The following is a 15,249-nucleotide window of genomic DNA, read 5'->3' as shown; positions in this document are numbered from 1 at the left end:
ATTGAGATGTCTCTCATGTAGTGCAACTTGCAGAAAGGGGTCCTCCCCCCCCAAAATGAAAGTCACACCACCTTCAACTCATCATTTTATTGGAAAGAGATGTGTCTGGTAGCATTATTTGAAAAAAAAAAAGGTTTTTTTTTTGAAGGGCCAGTGTAAGGCATGAAAATGTGGTTTGTTGCCTCAGGGCAACGCTATGCAGTAGAGGGTTAAACAACATTTCTCAGCGGATAAATTCAGTCACGTGATCCGTTACCCTGCGGAACTCTGCCGGCGGAACGCTCCGCTTGTTGCGATGGGGCGGAGGGGACCACATTGTGTGTTACACCGAAGTGTTTCCGGAATCATGTTTGGTAACTGAGCAGAGGTGAATGTCGAAGAAACTCCACAGGTAACTAAACCATGAAGCTCCTACTGAGCTTCTGTAGTTAGTCCACAGTTAGAGTTTAACAGCAGGTGAGTGAGCCGCGTGATGTGTGCAGTCAGCCGGTGCAGGTAGGTGTGTGTGTGTCAGGTGTGTTTGCTGTCAGATCGCTTTATTTAAAAACAGATTTATTGAGTGCAGATCTGTGAAGCTGATGATCCCCGATAACGTTTCTGCTCTTTGTGGTTAAATGAGCTACAAACCTCTAACTAAAAGTCCTTAAATTCAGACTGGGCTCTGTTTTACGACGCGGACTCACACAGCAAAAGATCAGAGACACGTTTTCATGATTATCGGTGTCCGTGCAAATATTCGGCTCACGAATGATGCTTTTGAAAGGCTGAATAAAAGCAGAAAAAAAACTGTTTCCTGTTGCGATTATCGGCTGGAAGAGAAGGTCATCGATACTTTCGACTCGGTTACGTTTAAAGAGTTGATGCTTGTCAAGTGTCACATTGGCCGAATTGAAGAGTGACTTTTTCTCTCGCAGGATGTATATTTATTAAATATGTATTTATTTTTACATTTGTTTGTAAGACAAGTGTCTTAAAAGTGAACCTTTTGTAAATGTAGTTTGGGGGCTCAACGCAGTTTAGGTCAGTGTAACGCTAACACTTCCACACTAACACAGTGTGTAATGTGCGGAATTAAAGAGTGACTTTTAAAAATGTGGAAAAGCTGTTTGATAAACTTTTAGCACGTTAAGAACTTTTGTTACCGGGCAAAGTTTCTAAATGTGCACATTTTTGAAGTAGAGTGCAGGTGAATATAAACTAAAAGCTCAGTTTACAGACTGTGATGTGTCAACATAAAGTCACCAACATTCAAATTATTCTATGAACTCTGAATAGTCGGTGCAGTTTGGCATGGTGGCATAAAATCGTGCAGTTTTTGAATGGAGTTTGGTTCACCTGACGAGTTAAACATGTAGAGAGCGTGTCTTCCTGTTTATTCCACACTAACACTCTGATTGTCGTGCAGGTGAGTCTCAGGTGTGACTGACTGCAGCCATGTTGCTGCCTCTCCTGCTGCGGCCGCCCCTCTGCCTTCCTCAGGCCTCGGTGGTATTAATGCGATGCGTCCGGACGCTTCACTGTGGCGCTCCAAGGGGGCTGCGCTCTCAGGCTAAGAACTTCCTGTGGCGGTGGCGTCCTCAGCGCCTCCATGGTCGGGGGCGGAGCAGGAAGACCCAGAGCCAGGAGGAGGAGTGGAGGAACAGGAACAAGACTGCGCTGACCTACATCGCCGCAGCTGGCGTGGGAATGATCGGCCTGGCATACGCCGCAGTGCCGCTGTATCGACTCTACTGCCAGGTGAGCACGCGCGCACACACACACACACACACACACACACACACACACACACACACACACACACACACACACACACACAGCTGCTGAGAGCTCGTTTGAACGCTCAGCTTCTGTCGCCAGGCAACAGGGCTCGGCGGCACGGCGGTGGCCGGACACGACACGGAGCAGGTGGCGACGATGACGCCGGTGAAGGAGCGCGTCATCAAGGTGACGTTCAACGCCGACACGCACGCCAGCATGCAGTGGAACTTCAGGCCGCAGCAGACGGAGATCTTCGTAAGGCTTCACGCTCCGTCTTCATCCTTCATCACTTCCTCCTCCTCCTCTTCCTCACGCACACGCTCTGTCCTCAGGTGGTTCCCGGGGAGACGGCGCTGGCGTTCTACAGAGCCAAGAACCCCACAGACAAACCGATCATCGGCATCTCCACCTACAACGTGGTGCCCTTTGACGCCGGACAGTACTTCAACAAGATCCAGGTAATCAATAATCAGTCACATGATCAATCAATGGCACAGCACTCTCCACACTGGACAGGTGAGCAGGAGGTTGAGAGGCGGGGCACACCTGGACAGGTGGCCAGTGTGTTGCAGGACTAACACACACACTCTTAGATTCACACCTACATGGATGTGTTTGGACTGTGGGAGAGAGCCCTACACGGAGAAGCTCTGAGTCCTCTCAGCACGTAGAGCCGTGGCGTTGGCGGGTGATCCGAGCTGGTCGCCATCACACGTGTAACACGTGATCTCTGCTCGTGTGTCTGCAGTGTTTCTGCTTCGAGGAGCAGCGCCTGAACCCTCACGAGGAGGTGGACATGCCCGTCTTCTTCTACATCGACCCCGAGTTCGACAACGACCCGCGGATGGCCCGAGTGGACACCATCACGCTGTCCTACACCTTCTTCGAAGCCAAAGAGGGTCAGAAGCTTCCTCTGCCCGGATACAGCTACAGCTGAGCGAGGGCTCCGCCTTTCTCCAAGGAAACGAAGAAAAAACTGTTCGGATAATCGAGACTCTTCACTCTGTCGGACGTCACATTAAAAGTTTACGCTGATCATCAAACGTCCCGACGGAGGAGCGCTGTGCGCCGGAGGGTCGAAGCATTTCCAGGAAGTTACAACAAGAAAAAAATCCACGCTTTCAAAAACAAGAATCACAGACGTAGGAGAAAAATTAATTGTACATGATAATAAACAAAAAGAAATAAAAATAAAACAAATGTAAAAAATTTTTTTAAAAAAGTATGAAAAATTCTAAAAAAGAAAAACCAGAAGAGATCAAAGAAAATTAAATTTATGGAAAAAACTTTAAACCTGAAACAACAACATGAAACTTACCTTCATGTTTTCATTAACAGATGCTAATCATTATTATTATGATGATATTTATTAATTTATTTCTTACTCTTTGTTTTCCTGGTTTCTGTCCCACCTCCTGTTGTTCCAAAGTTTCCTTTCAGCTCTTCATCAGTTCTCGAACATTTAAGGAACTTTTATGGAACTTAAGATAAATATCGATGTCTGACTTAAACTTATTAATATGTTTGATTTTCTTTGAGGTTCAAACATTTAAATTTTTACTTTTAAAGCCTGGAGGAAAAACACAACATGCACCGTGTGGAAGTGCATGTACACATATACAGGTACACATTGTGCCTGTAAGGATATAAATATTTAATAAATGTGGTTGGAAATAAAGTCAAATTAAAGAGAGCGTGGTGGTGAATATATGCAGTACGTGTTTACTCAGATACTGTTCTGTGTATTCTAACATGTTGTCCTGTTTTTACTTTCGTTATTTAAAGATGACTGAGAGTTTCACAGCTGAGTATTCTTGCAGGATGTTTCCTGTCAGTCGAATCAAACAAATAAAAAAATGTATTTCAGTTTTTCCTTTTTCTGTCAGCACAGTCATGGACAGTTTGAACACCAGGGGGCAGCAGAGGAAAAGACTCCTCAGAGGTCTTTTTACTGCTTTGTGTCTGCACAGACTGAACTTACACTTCCATTTAACTGCAAACCATCAAAACAAGCACCAACGAAAGACTTTATTTTATTGTGTTTTATGTACATTCACGGTAAAAAGAAGATGACGCGTCTAATCTTTGATATATCAGGACGCGATAAAAATCGTCTGGTCCTGATCATCAGGTTGTAAAATTATGCAAATACAAGCTGAGCTCAACAACAGATGAATTATTACACACATTTATTTTATCATCTAACATTTATTTAAGTAAAAGCCAAACTGCAGCAGCAGTGTGAGTTAAACAGCCTCCACCCAGTGACCCAGGAGCTTGTGGAACCTCTTTCAGCAGCAGTAGGCGCTCATTTGAGCAAGCAGGATTCAAGCGCAGAGAGCGTGAAACTGCACGAACAGACAGGTTTCAAGATTCTTTATTCATCACATGCATAGTTATACAAGTATAACACGCAGTGAAATGTAACCTGACACGCTCCTCGACTTGTGCAAAAGGGGGGGGAGAGAAGAAGAACATTATATATTATATACATTAGATGAATGTGCAGTAGTAGCATGTATGCAGCAAGCAGGTGAATTCTGTACATTAAGTGAACTAAATAAGAATAGAAAATATGAACATTTTACAAAATAGAAAATATGAACATATTTAAAATTTAAAAAAAGAATTTAAATTGTACATTGTGCCGGTGGGTTCAGAGTGTCTATAAGAGAGTCCTGTCTCAGTCACTTATGGATCTCTCAGCACCAGTCCTGCACCAGCATCTAAAGAAAGCATTTTACCTAGTCCAGTGGTCAGAGTCTTGGGGTCGAATGTCTGCCAACTGAAAGCAATATGACTTTGATGATTTATGGCCAAAGTTGTAGTTACATTTACAAGTGTTTCAATTGGTTTTTAAAGAAGTTGTGTTTCGCTTCATAGTGCTTGCACCAGCTATACAGAAGTGGTCCTGTTTTGAGTATACATGTAGGATAACGCACCATGAAGATGAGTGGTAGATCCCACAGTAAACTGGATGGCATTTAACCCCAAGTCATTTGAGTCCTCTCCCAACTTCACTGTAGGTGGTTTGTTGTTTTGGGGGGAGATTTTTCTTGTAAAACAAAGGGGGGCCTAGCAAAAAAAGTTTGGGAACCACTGACCTAAGTCAAGCCCATATGTAGGGAGGACAGAACACTGTGGTTTAGCCAGAAGGACTTCCTTTGGCCTCAGCATATAACACATATAGATTCTAATGACTTAAGCTTACTGAGAAAGGTCATGCAAACCGATTGCCCATGTGGCACACAGATTACAATCAATGTGTCAATGTAACAGTTGAGGGGTCAGCATGAGACTGGACCATGTGAGGTCATCATGGTCACACATAGAATGAGTTTTAAATAGAATTTTAAAAAAGGAAAACCAGAAGCTGCATTGCTGAAAGCCAAGTCGAGCAGGAGCAAACTAGAAGCTGATGGCCAGGAATACCAGACCTACCTCCCTGTGACAGGACGGCCAATGGATTTGGGGGGGGTTGAAAATGTCCACATACACTACAAGGACAGGTTCTTAGTGCAAGGCTTAACTTTAGAATCATTATTATACTCTATATGTTCTTATTCATTATAATGGTTAACTTAAATATATTTATATATCCATATCTCCTTCCCCATATGGTTACATTTAAGACAAGCTGCCTAGCTGGATTCTTACTATTTCAGAAATATTTCAAGTCTCTGAGTAGACATATGTCAAGTATGCTCACATATAATACCACTGACCAGTATGCCTTAGAAATTCTATGTGATTACAGAATGTTTCTAATTTTAGGGAAAGCTGCCCTACATATTTATTTACAGGTGTTTATGTCTTTAAGGTGTTCCTATAATTTAATTAATTGGTATGTCATTTGACTTGATGGATACTGTGTGGAGATGACAGAGAGAGAGAGAGGACCCAAGCACAGACACAATGGAGGTTTGAACAGAAAGCGAGCCTTTATTTTGGTAGCTGTACAAAACACTACAAAGTAACAGGCAAATGAGGAACTGAGAAATAAAAAGGAAAACCTAAACTGGAAACGGCTAAACAAATGAACAAGTGAAACGAAACGCCGAGGAGGAAATGCAGAATGAAACACCGAGAATGAGAAACAGCATAACTAAGAATGAAGGAGAGGTGGAGAATGAACTCAACCTGGGCGTCTGTTGTCTTACGTAGTCGGGTTAAGCGTTAACGAGCTAAGCGCGCTAATGCGTTGACCCGTGCAGCCCCACGCCCGTGCGATCCGCACCCCTTGCTTAACTGGCTGGACATTCCTTCCAGAATTGCCAGCTGATGCAAGGGAGTGCTGGAGCAGCTCTCCTGAGCCCCCAACGGAAACAGTGATCAGTTTATTGTAAAGAACCAGTAAACAATGAAACACTGAGCAGGAAAGTGATGCCACCTTCTACTGTTTCCATGTATGGAACGGTTTCTGTGCAGCAGCTTCTGGAAACAGAAACTTTCTGATGAAAGGTTTATAGATATGTATGCAAAAAACAACTGGGCACAAATTTAAATTATGTCTACAAAACTCTCAAGTTAAATTTGAATGAACCAATGAAGTGTTCACATCATAAATTTTCATTTATCTGTTTTACGTGGAAGAGCAGCATTTACAGTTACAGTGAGTGTAAACAGTAGAAGGTCATGCCACCTTCTACTGTTTCCATGTACGGGCATGTTTCTGCACGGCAGGTCCTGGAAACAGAACATTTCTGATTGCACATTTACAGATATTTATGCAAAAACCAAACTAACAGGTGGTGACAAAATTCAGTTTGAAGTTTCAGCTGAATATGTAAAACATGTTTCCAGTTATCTGATTTATCTGGAAGTAAAGCTGATATTTTAACAAAGTCGCAGTCTGTAAGGCCAGAAAGTACAATAAAGTGCCCCAAAATGCACTGAAACCAGAATAATGCTTCAAATGACAGTTATAATTTTACATAATTTCACTACTGAAACATCTTTAAAATATGATGACTGAAAACACAGGAGCATAAATACAATACAACAACAACAAGGAGACCCTTAACCCTAACCCAAGGAGAGTACAAAATATAGTGTACACGGTCAAAGATCACCTCGGTGACACTTCTATGATGTGACAGTGTTATGCTCTCAATATTAGGGACAGTTTCAGGTCAAACATGACCTGTATTGTAATGACGTGCTGGAAATAAGCGTTTTTCTGCTGAGCTTAGAACAGCTTGATTTATTGTTATTTTTGATATTTGCATTTAAATATAAAAATGTTGTTTCTTAGACCCTGAGAGAAAACAAAGTTTCTGCATCAGCAGAAGGAACATTTCCACTGTAGTATTACTTTTACCATCACTATAAGGACAGATCTGTTATTGTGGAGTTTGTGAAGTTTAAATCTAATGTGCAAAAATGTGACTTTATTGTCAGTTTATTGTTTCTTTACAGCCCATCTTGAACTATAGTCTTAGTATAAACTGATGCATTTTGCAAATACTCACCTTATTAAACTGATTTAAGTTTAACTTTGCACACATGTAAACACACACAATGAATAACTACAGAATATTTACTGATCATGATCAAAACATTACTTACAGGGACACAGAAAGTGATCCTCAAGTAATCAGTTACTTACTATGATGGCCTCAGAACCTGAGGGATCACAAAAAGAGTAACTGATGTTACTAATTGTTAATAATCAATAATTATTACTGTTTTGATCAATGTTTGTATCGGAGTTAATCAGGAACCAAGTGGAGACTGAGTTATGCATAATTATGAACTTTTTTATCCTACTAGATCACTGTAGCTCTTCAGTAGATGTTTTTTCTACTATGAACTCTGCATCCGGAGTTGTTAAAGAAGTACTCATAAATTGCTCTTTAACTTTCTGTTACTAGTTCTTACTGATAATCTGTTTCCAGCTCATTTTTATTAACTGAGAAAGTTTTTATCTCTTTGTTGGGAATGGTTTCTCACTTACTACAACACCACTCTTATCAGGAATGAGGTGTCAGGGGGAGGAGTTACTCATCAAGCTATAAGATAACCCGTGTGTCTGTGCAGTGGAAGCTGCAGCTGTGAGCTAAGAAGCTAAGACCTTCAGACAAGTCAGAACTGCACATCCTCACCAGGTAATCACACTTCACAGTAGGAGGACTTTAAATCATTCTGTTTCTTATAACCAATGTAACTGAGTTTTAGCATTTTTCTTTATTTACACAATATAAGTGAATATTTTTCAAACGCTGACTTTCACATTTCCTTTGAATTGCTAAGAAAACAACAAAAACTCTTTCTCTGAACCAAATTCTCAGTGTCCTAATCTTAAATTATTGATCAGTCGCTTTTTTTTTCGGGGAGGGGACCCTTAAATGTCTTAATCAGTTTACTCTGACTTCTGACAATCCGCAGATTTGCACTCATTGAAATATCATCACTTTGCAATGATTCAGATGAGATGCATAAATCTAACCACAGGAGGCAAAATTTAAGCATAATTACAGAACAGGTTTCATTTCTTCAGTTTCGTTTTGGGTTTAGAGTTTTAAGAAAAGGGTGAAAGTTTTAAGAACTGTCTTAACAATTCAGTAACAGTGTTATTGCTTTTGGTTTAATGTTAGTTTTGTTTAAAAGCTTAAAATGTGTTTTCTGTTGGTTTGACACGTTGCTGGATCTTTTCTCTCAGGTTGAAGACATGGCCTCAGGTCAGATGGAGGTTGCCGCCCTCAGTCGTCCTTTTGCTTTGGGGATGTTGTACGACGTAAGGAAAGATAAACTAAACATGGGTAAGCCCTGCACATACCTCGACATCAATGAGGTAGTTCCTTGCTTTATTTCCTGTTATATAACAGAGTAGTTTACAAAATATACACTATATATACGGCAGCTACAAATATCTCGGACAAGTTTCCAGGTATCTGGTTAAAACTAGTTAATTTAGCGCATTTTCAAATGAAGATATCACTTACATTTAAAGCAAAATAGCTTAAATATAAATGAATTCACATAAATGTGATCACACCTTAGTTTGTATCACATTAACTCCAATATTGAAAAAGAATGGTTCAGACCCCACCAATTTAAATAATTTCGGGGCTATTTCAAATCTGCCTTTCCTAGCCAAAATTCTGGAAAAGATAGTGGCTGCACATAGGGCTGCTCAATTAATCGAATTTTAATCGTGATTACGATCTGGGCTTTCAACGATCATTAAAAATGACTGAGCCGATTATTAGCTCCTCCTCTCGCGCTGCTCCGTGTGGCAAATCGAGCGCACCTCTCTGCGTTTCGAACACGCGTCACAACAATTAAGAGGACCCGAGGGAAGCTCGGAAAGCTAAGCAGAAGTTATTTGGTGAGGAGAGGATAATGGCTGCTGAAGCAAGAATGCCGTTGGTTGAAAAGAGAGGTAAAACGACTTAAGTGGTGTGGAAACATTTTGGGTTCGCGGAGTCAGACGCGGATCAAGTAGACATAGTGTGGAAACTTTGCTACGGTGTCGTAGCTGCACCACAGAGCAACACTACAAATTTATTCAATCATTTGAAGACCGCTCACAAAGTGACATACGATCAAACAATGAAGGAACATAGAGAAAAAACTCTTGACAACACCTGCTTCATCCTCACAGACTTCCATTCACGCTCCCCTGTACAACGCGACTGAATATCCCACCAGCTCCCAGAGACACAAGGAGATAACAAACGCGGTAACGTTTTCCTCGCCAAAGACCACTGCTCAATTAACACAGTGAACAACCAGTATTATGCAGTATTTTGAAGTTCACTAAACATAGATGTTTACATTTTTCATTTATTTTTATATTGCAAACATTTGCACTGTTATCAGTATTTGCACACTATTTTATATTATTTTTTGACATCTTTAAAGCCATTATTCACTACATTGTTATTGTTAAATAAATATCGTCAAATAATTGATTTCTCAATTTCAGTGAAAATAATCGTGATTATCATTTTTGCCATAATCGAGCAGCCCTAGCTGCACAGATAGACACCTCACTGGAAATAACTTGTATGAACAGTTTCAATCTGGCTTCCTTTCATTTCATAGTGCAGAAACAGCTCTAATAATAATCACAAATCATCTTCTGCTTGCAGCTGACTCTGGACTCATCACTATTCTCATTCTCCTTGACCTTACAGCAGCTTTTGATACTCTCTCCCACCGCATCCTTCTTCATAAATTAACATCTATTAGCATCAATGGTACAGCACTCACCTGGTTTACCTCTTATCTCTCTGGTCGTTCACAGTTTGTTCAATTACTTACTCACAGATCAGTATCTACTCCAGTTAATTCCGATGTACCCCAAGGCTCTGTCCTGGGTCCTTTACTTTTTATCATTTATCTCCTACCACTAGGTAATATTTTCAAGAAATATAACATCCAGTTTCACTGCTAGGCAGATGACACCCAGCTCTACTTATCTTCCAAACCCACAGCAACTCTCCCACAAACATCTATTTCTAATAGTTTAAGTGAAACCAAGGTCTGGTTTACTCATAACTTTCTTAAACTTAATGGCAATAAAACAGAATTTATTTTAAAAGGCACCAAATCAAAACTGACTAAAGTTCTAACCAGAAGTCATTCATTATCGATTGATAACTCTGTTGTCACACCCTCCCCTCAGGTTAAGAGTCTTGGTGTCATCCTCGATAGCACTCTTTCCTCCAGAGCACATATAAATACTATCACTCGGTCTATTTTTACTTTGTTTAACTTTTATACTTTCATACTTGTTTTTTTATTTTTCATTTACGTTATGTTTTTACTTTCTTGTAATAATGTAAGGTGACCTTAATGGTCTTTAAATATAAATAAAATGTATTGTTATTATTATTATTATTATTATTAAATGATTACTACAATTATTTTATCTGATTGAAAAAAAAGAAAAAAACTCCAAGTACAGCAGAGTAGTGGAGTTTTTTGTTCTTCTGAACAATAAAGTCTATAAAACCTTTTTTCTGCTTACACATTGTTTTGTTTTTTTTATATCTTCTTCAGATTTCACACTGTGGGACAAAGAAACAATTACAAACAACAAGACTACGCAGAATCAGACCAGCAGTGCATATCAAATTACTGCATTAGACTCCATTGAGACCAAGTCTTCTCTGCTGGATGTCAGTGCTTCTCTCAAAGCCAGTTTCCTGGGGGGGCTGATTGAAGTCGGAGGATCTGCCAGCTATCTGAATGACAACAAGAAGTTCAAGAACCAGAGCAGAGTGACGCTTCAGTTCAAAGCTACGACTGCATTTGAACGGCTGGCAATGACTCACCTTGATGCAAAGAACAGGGAGCTGCAAGACATCATTAAGAAAAGCAACGCAACACACGTAGTCACAGGCATCCAGTATGGGGCACATGCTTTCTTTGTGTTTGACAGCAAGAAGCTGGAGAGCAGCAGTGTTGAGAACATCGGGGCCAGCATGCAGGCTACGATTAAGAAGATTCCATCATTTGACTTTGAGGCAAAAGTTGACGTCAAGCTGAGTAAAGAAGAAAAAGCTGTAACTGATGAATTCTCCTGCAAGTTCTACGGAGACTTCATTCTCGACAGCAACCCTTCAACATTTGAAGATGCAGTGAAGACCTACTCACAGCTTCCAAAGCTCCTTGGAGGAAACGGAGAGAAAGGAGTTCCTGTCAAAGTGTGGCTGACACCGCTGAAGAATCTGGACCCAACCGCTGAGGAGATGAAGGGAGAGATTTGTGTCGGGTTACTGAGGAAAGCTGAGAATGCTCTAGAAATCATCAAAGAAATGGAAATGAGATGCAATGACTCTCTGGATGAAGACGTGGTTCAGAGTTTTCCACAGATTCGCAACAAGTTGAAGCGTTTCCAAAACCTCTGTCAAGATTACACAAAAAAACTCAGACAGACCATGATGAAGACATTCTGTTCTATCCGTGAGGGTAAAGAAGACGAGACTTCACTGGAGAAACTCTTAGACGACCAGGAGAAGTCACCATTCAGTCGGGAGAACTTAGACAAGTGGTTAGATAATACAGAGAGAGAAATCAACGTCATCAGGTCCTGTGTGGAAGCAATGAAGGGGATAAAAATCACTAAAGATGAGTCCGAGTTCGACAGAGCGGTTTTTTCTCAGGATGTAGACGATGTCCTGAGCTTTGTTTTCACCTCTGTGGAAACTGACGACCCCTACCTGGACCAGATGGAAAAGTATCTCCACAGCCATGATTCACATGATAAAAGCTTCACTCCACCAACTAAAGACCACTGGTTCTTCTCAGTTGAAGTGGTAGCCAACCTGAGACAGAAAGCTGAAGAGTTCTGCAGCATTGCCAAAGGCCTGAAGAGCAGCAGCAGGTTTAGTTTCATTGTGGGATTAAAAACAAATAAGAAATACAAAGGAGCAACCATCTACCACTACAGGAAGGGCCGTCAGGTCACTGAAGAGTTTTCAAAGCCTGCTGTTCCTGATGTGGAAAAAGTTAAAGACAGACAAAATCTAATCTGGTGTAAGTCCACTTTAATCCACTTGTTTCATCTTTCAGCAATAATATAATTTCTACTCCTAATTATCATGCTGGTTAGAATTATTAAAGCCTTAATGTGCATGCTGACATTATTGTATGTGAGTCTGGTGTTCTAAAGTGGAATGGATATTAATGATTACCAAGTACATGACTCTTTTTCTGTCATTCAGACGCCTGTGATCTCACCTTGGACCCAAACACTGCAAACAACTACCTGATTCTGTCTGAGGACAACAAGAAGGCAACGTGTGGAGCATGGCAGACGTATTCTGACTGTCCTGAGAGGTTTGATACAAAGACTCAGGTTCTGTGCAGGGAGGGGCTGACTGGGCGCCATTACTGGGAAGTGGAGTGGAGTACTGGTTCTAGTAATAACGTAGGTGTAGCTGTTACGTACCAAAGCATTGTAAGGAAGGGAAACAGTGACGAGGCAGCGCTCGGTTCTAATACCAAATCCTGGTATTTTGGTGTGTACGAGCAAGAGCTCAATGCTTGGCATAATGGTAAAGAGTGGAATGGCAATCTTCCCAGTACCGGCTGCAGCAGAGTTGGAGTGTATCTTGATTGGCCTGCTGGCACTCTGTCTTTCTACAAAGTCTCCCATAACACACTGAGTCACTTCTACACCTTCCACACCTCCTTCACAGAGGCTGTGTACCCAGGCCTCTGGATATACAACACATCCAACTATGCTGCCCTACGCCCAGTTTAATTAGAGCAGCAGAGTCAGTCACATTATTCTCAGTTGTCTAAGGAGCGTGGAAAGAAAAGCGTCTGGACTTCTTTAAGTTGCTTGAAGACGTTTCACCTCTCATCCGAGAAGCTTCTTCAGTTCTAAGGTCAAATGGTGGAGAGTCCCAGATTTAAGCTATGTGGGAGTGTTCCCCCCAAGAGGATCATGGACCCCCTGATGATCCTCTACCTAATCACATGAGCCGAGGTGTTAAAACGGGTGTGGGTCACAATGAGCCAGGGTTTCGGGTGAGCTCATTGTGAAACTTAGCCCCACTCTATCATGTGAATTCCTGTGGTCAACCTGGGACTCTCCACCAGTTGCTCTTAGAAGTGAAGAAGCTTCTCGGATGAAACGTCTTCAAAGAAACTTAAAGAAGCTTTTCTTTCCGAGCTCCTTAGACTACGATGACCTGGATGACTGAGAACCTTCACAGACATTATTCTTACTTCTTGATCGCTTGTGAACCTTTTTCCTTTTTTTATTTTTAATCACAGCTACATGATGCATATGACATGAAATCACTATTAAAGGCTTGTGTAGAGTAGATAAGTATAATCTCATTCAAGCGTTACGGAGAAAATAAAAGAGATCTTAAGTTTACTCGGATGTTTCACACTTAATAATTAATAATTATCTTCCATTATTATAGCTTCTGTTAATTAGGGGGACTTTGGGTATCAGTGAGCTACATAAAGCTAGAATCACTTTCTTTTTAAAAATATTCTTGAGGATCAGTTAATCTCTTGAAAGAATGGCTAAAAATGTAGCGATGGTTGTTGGTTGTTGTTCCAGTAAAGCATTTATTCTCATTTTTCTTGCGTGTTCCCATTCACAGCTGTTAATGTGACAAACCTAAAATACTGTATGTGTGAAATTTACTGTGTATGAATATCAAAGTGATGCAACAAACAAATGTAACGGCAGTTTGGTTTCTTTCTGTTGGACATAAAAATGTTTGCAGGGATCAGCGTGTGTATTAAAGCAGACGACCCCTGACAGTCTTCTAACACTCAGAATCCAGCCCAGAGAGTCACCACACACTCCTAACACACTGATGTTTGTGGAGCTAAAGCTCTCAGCTTTGTGTGACACTGACACCTGCTGGATGTTATCAATAAAGCTGAATCCTGAGTTGAACACTGTGTGCTGCTTCCTGTTTGTTGGATACCGACGTCAGGAGTTAAACTTTATTTAAAAAACATAAAGGAGAAAAGATAAATTCAAAGCTTTACACTCTGACATCAAACAGTCCTGACAGGTTGAAAGGATGTTTTCATATTTACAGTAGTCACTAATTTATATCTGCTGTTGCTGTTGTTGTGCCTTGGCCTCGGGGAAACCAGAGCACAACACAAAAAAGATAACTCCCCCACTCCCTGCTCCCGGGGAATGACCAACCCTGCCACAGAGTTTGTGGTTTTACAGCAACCAAATATGTAATTCATCTTTGTCAAGGTGGCCACGGCCAAAACGGCAAACAAAATGTTGTAGAAATGAAACAGAACTAACTTCCCTCACGAGAAATTCAAAAGAACGTGCAGGCCTCATTACCTGTTGCCCTAACCTAAACAGGAGGAAAAGGTTTGAAAGAAAAAGGCTTCCCACCCCTAAAGCACCATGACATGCTGGCCATACACAGGAGCATGCTCAGTGAGAGACTGAGATTACCCATAATGAACCACCGAACAACACAAGAAGTCATTCCTTCCTGTGCCAAAAAAGCTGATTCTGTTCATCTGGACGTTTTCAGTGGGAGAAACGTTTCATCATCATCCAAATGACTTCTTCAGTCTCAGCTGACTGCAGGTTTCCCCAATCTTATAAACAGTACATTTGCATAATGACTGAAACCAGCCCAGTGAATGAACAATGGGCTGGGAGGTCAGTGCCTTGATCATTAGTATGCAAATTCTCATGACCATTGATCAACAACCACTGATCAATGGTCATTGATGGCTCGAAACTCATGGTCTCGTACGATGTTACATCTCTCTTCACTTGCATCCTGTAAGAGATTACAGGATGACCCCAACCTCAGCAACAGGACCACTCTCAGCATCGACCAAGTGTGTTTGACCTGTGTCTTCATTCCACCTACTTCACATACAAGGGTCAGTTCTACAGGCAGAAACATGGGTGTGCCATGGGCTCCCCAGTTTCACCCATCGTGGCCAATTTGTACATGGAAGAAGTGGAAAAGAGGGTTTTGCTATCGTACCCTGGAACACCACCAAGCCATTGGTTCAGGT

The 15,249-nt window shown here is 41.2% G+C and overlaps 2 protein-coding genes across 3 annotated transcripts; both read left to right on the top strand.

Moving 5' to 3' along the window:
• The first annotated feature begins 300 nt into the window (after window positions 1-300).
• Window positions 301-3,599, top strand: LOC134633033 (cytochrome c oxidase assembly protein COX11, mitochondrial). Of its 2 annotated transcripts, none has more exons than XM_063481890.1 (5): window positions 301-391; window positions 1,406-1,737; window positions 1,858-2,013; window positions 2,091-2,216; window positions 2,507-3,599. In XM_063481890.1, the coding sequence occupies exons 2-5, from the start codon at window positions 1,435-1,437 to the stop codon at window positions 2,693-2,695; spliced, it is 774 nt and encodes a 257-aa protein (XP_063337960.1). In that variant the 5' UTR covers window positions 301-391; window positions 1,406-1,434; the 3' UTR covers window positions 2,696-3,599. The 2 variants fall into 2 exon arrangements, with proteins under 2 accessions (XP_063337960.1, XP_063337961.1); XM_063481891.1 differs by having other exon boundaries at window positions 386-495.
• A 4,210-nt stretch (window positions 3,600-7,809) lies between these two features.
• LOC134633040 (stonustoxin subunit beta-like) lies at window positions 7,810-14,124 on the top strand. The gene is made up of 4 exons (XM_063481898.1): window positions 7,810-7,865; window positions 8,420-8,519; window positions 10,768-12,246; window positions 12,435-14,124. Exons 2-4 carry the CDS (start codon window positions 8,429-8,431, stop codon window positions 12,974-12,976), a joined length of 2,112 nt encoding a protein of 703 aa, XP_063337968.1. The 5' UTR covers window positions 7,810-7,865; window positions 8,420-8,428; the 3' UTR covers window positions 12,977-14,124.
• The last annotated feature ends 1,125 nt before the right edge of the window (window positions 14,125-15,249 follow it).

The sequence above is a fragment of the Pelmatolapia mariae genome, linkage group LG8, assembly GCF_036321145.2.
Source record: "Pelmatolapia mariae isolate MD_Pm_ZW linkage group LG8, Pm_UMD_F_2, whole genome shotgun sequence".
Taxonomy (NCBI): domain Eukaryota; kingdom Metazoa; phylum Chordata; class Actinopteri; order Cichliformes; family Cichlidae; genus Pelmatolapia; species Pelmatolapia mariae.
This window is presented reverse-complemented; position numbering and strand designations above follow the sequence as displayed.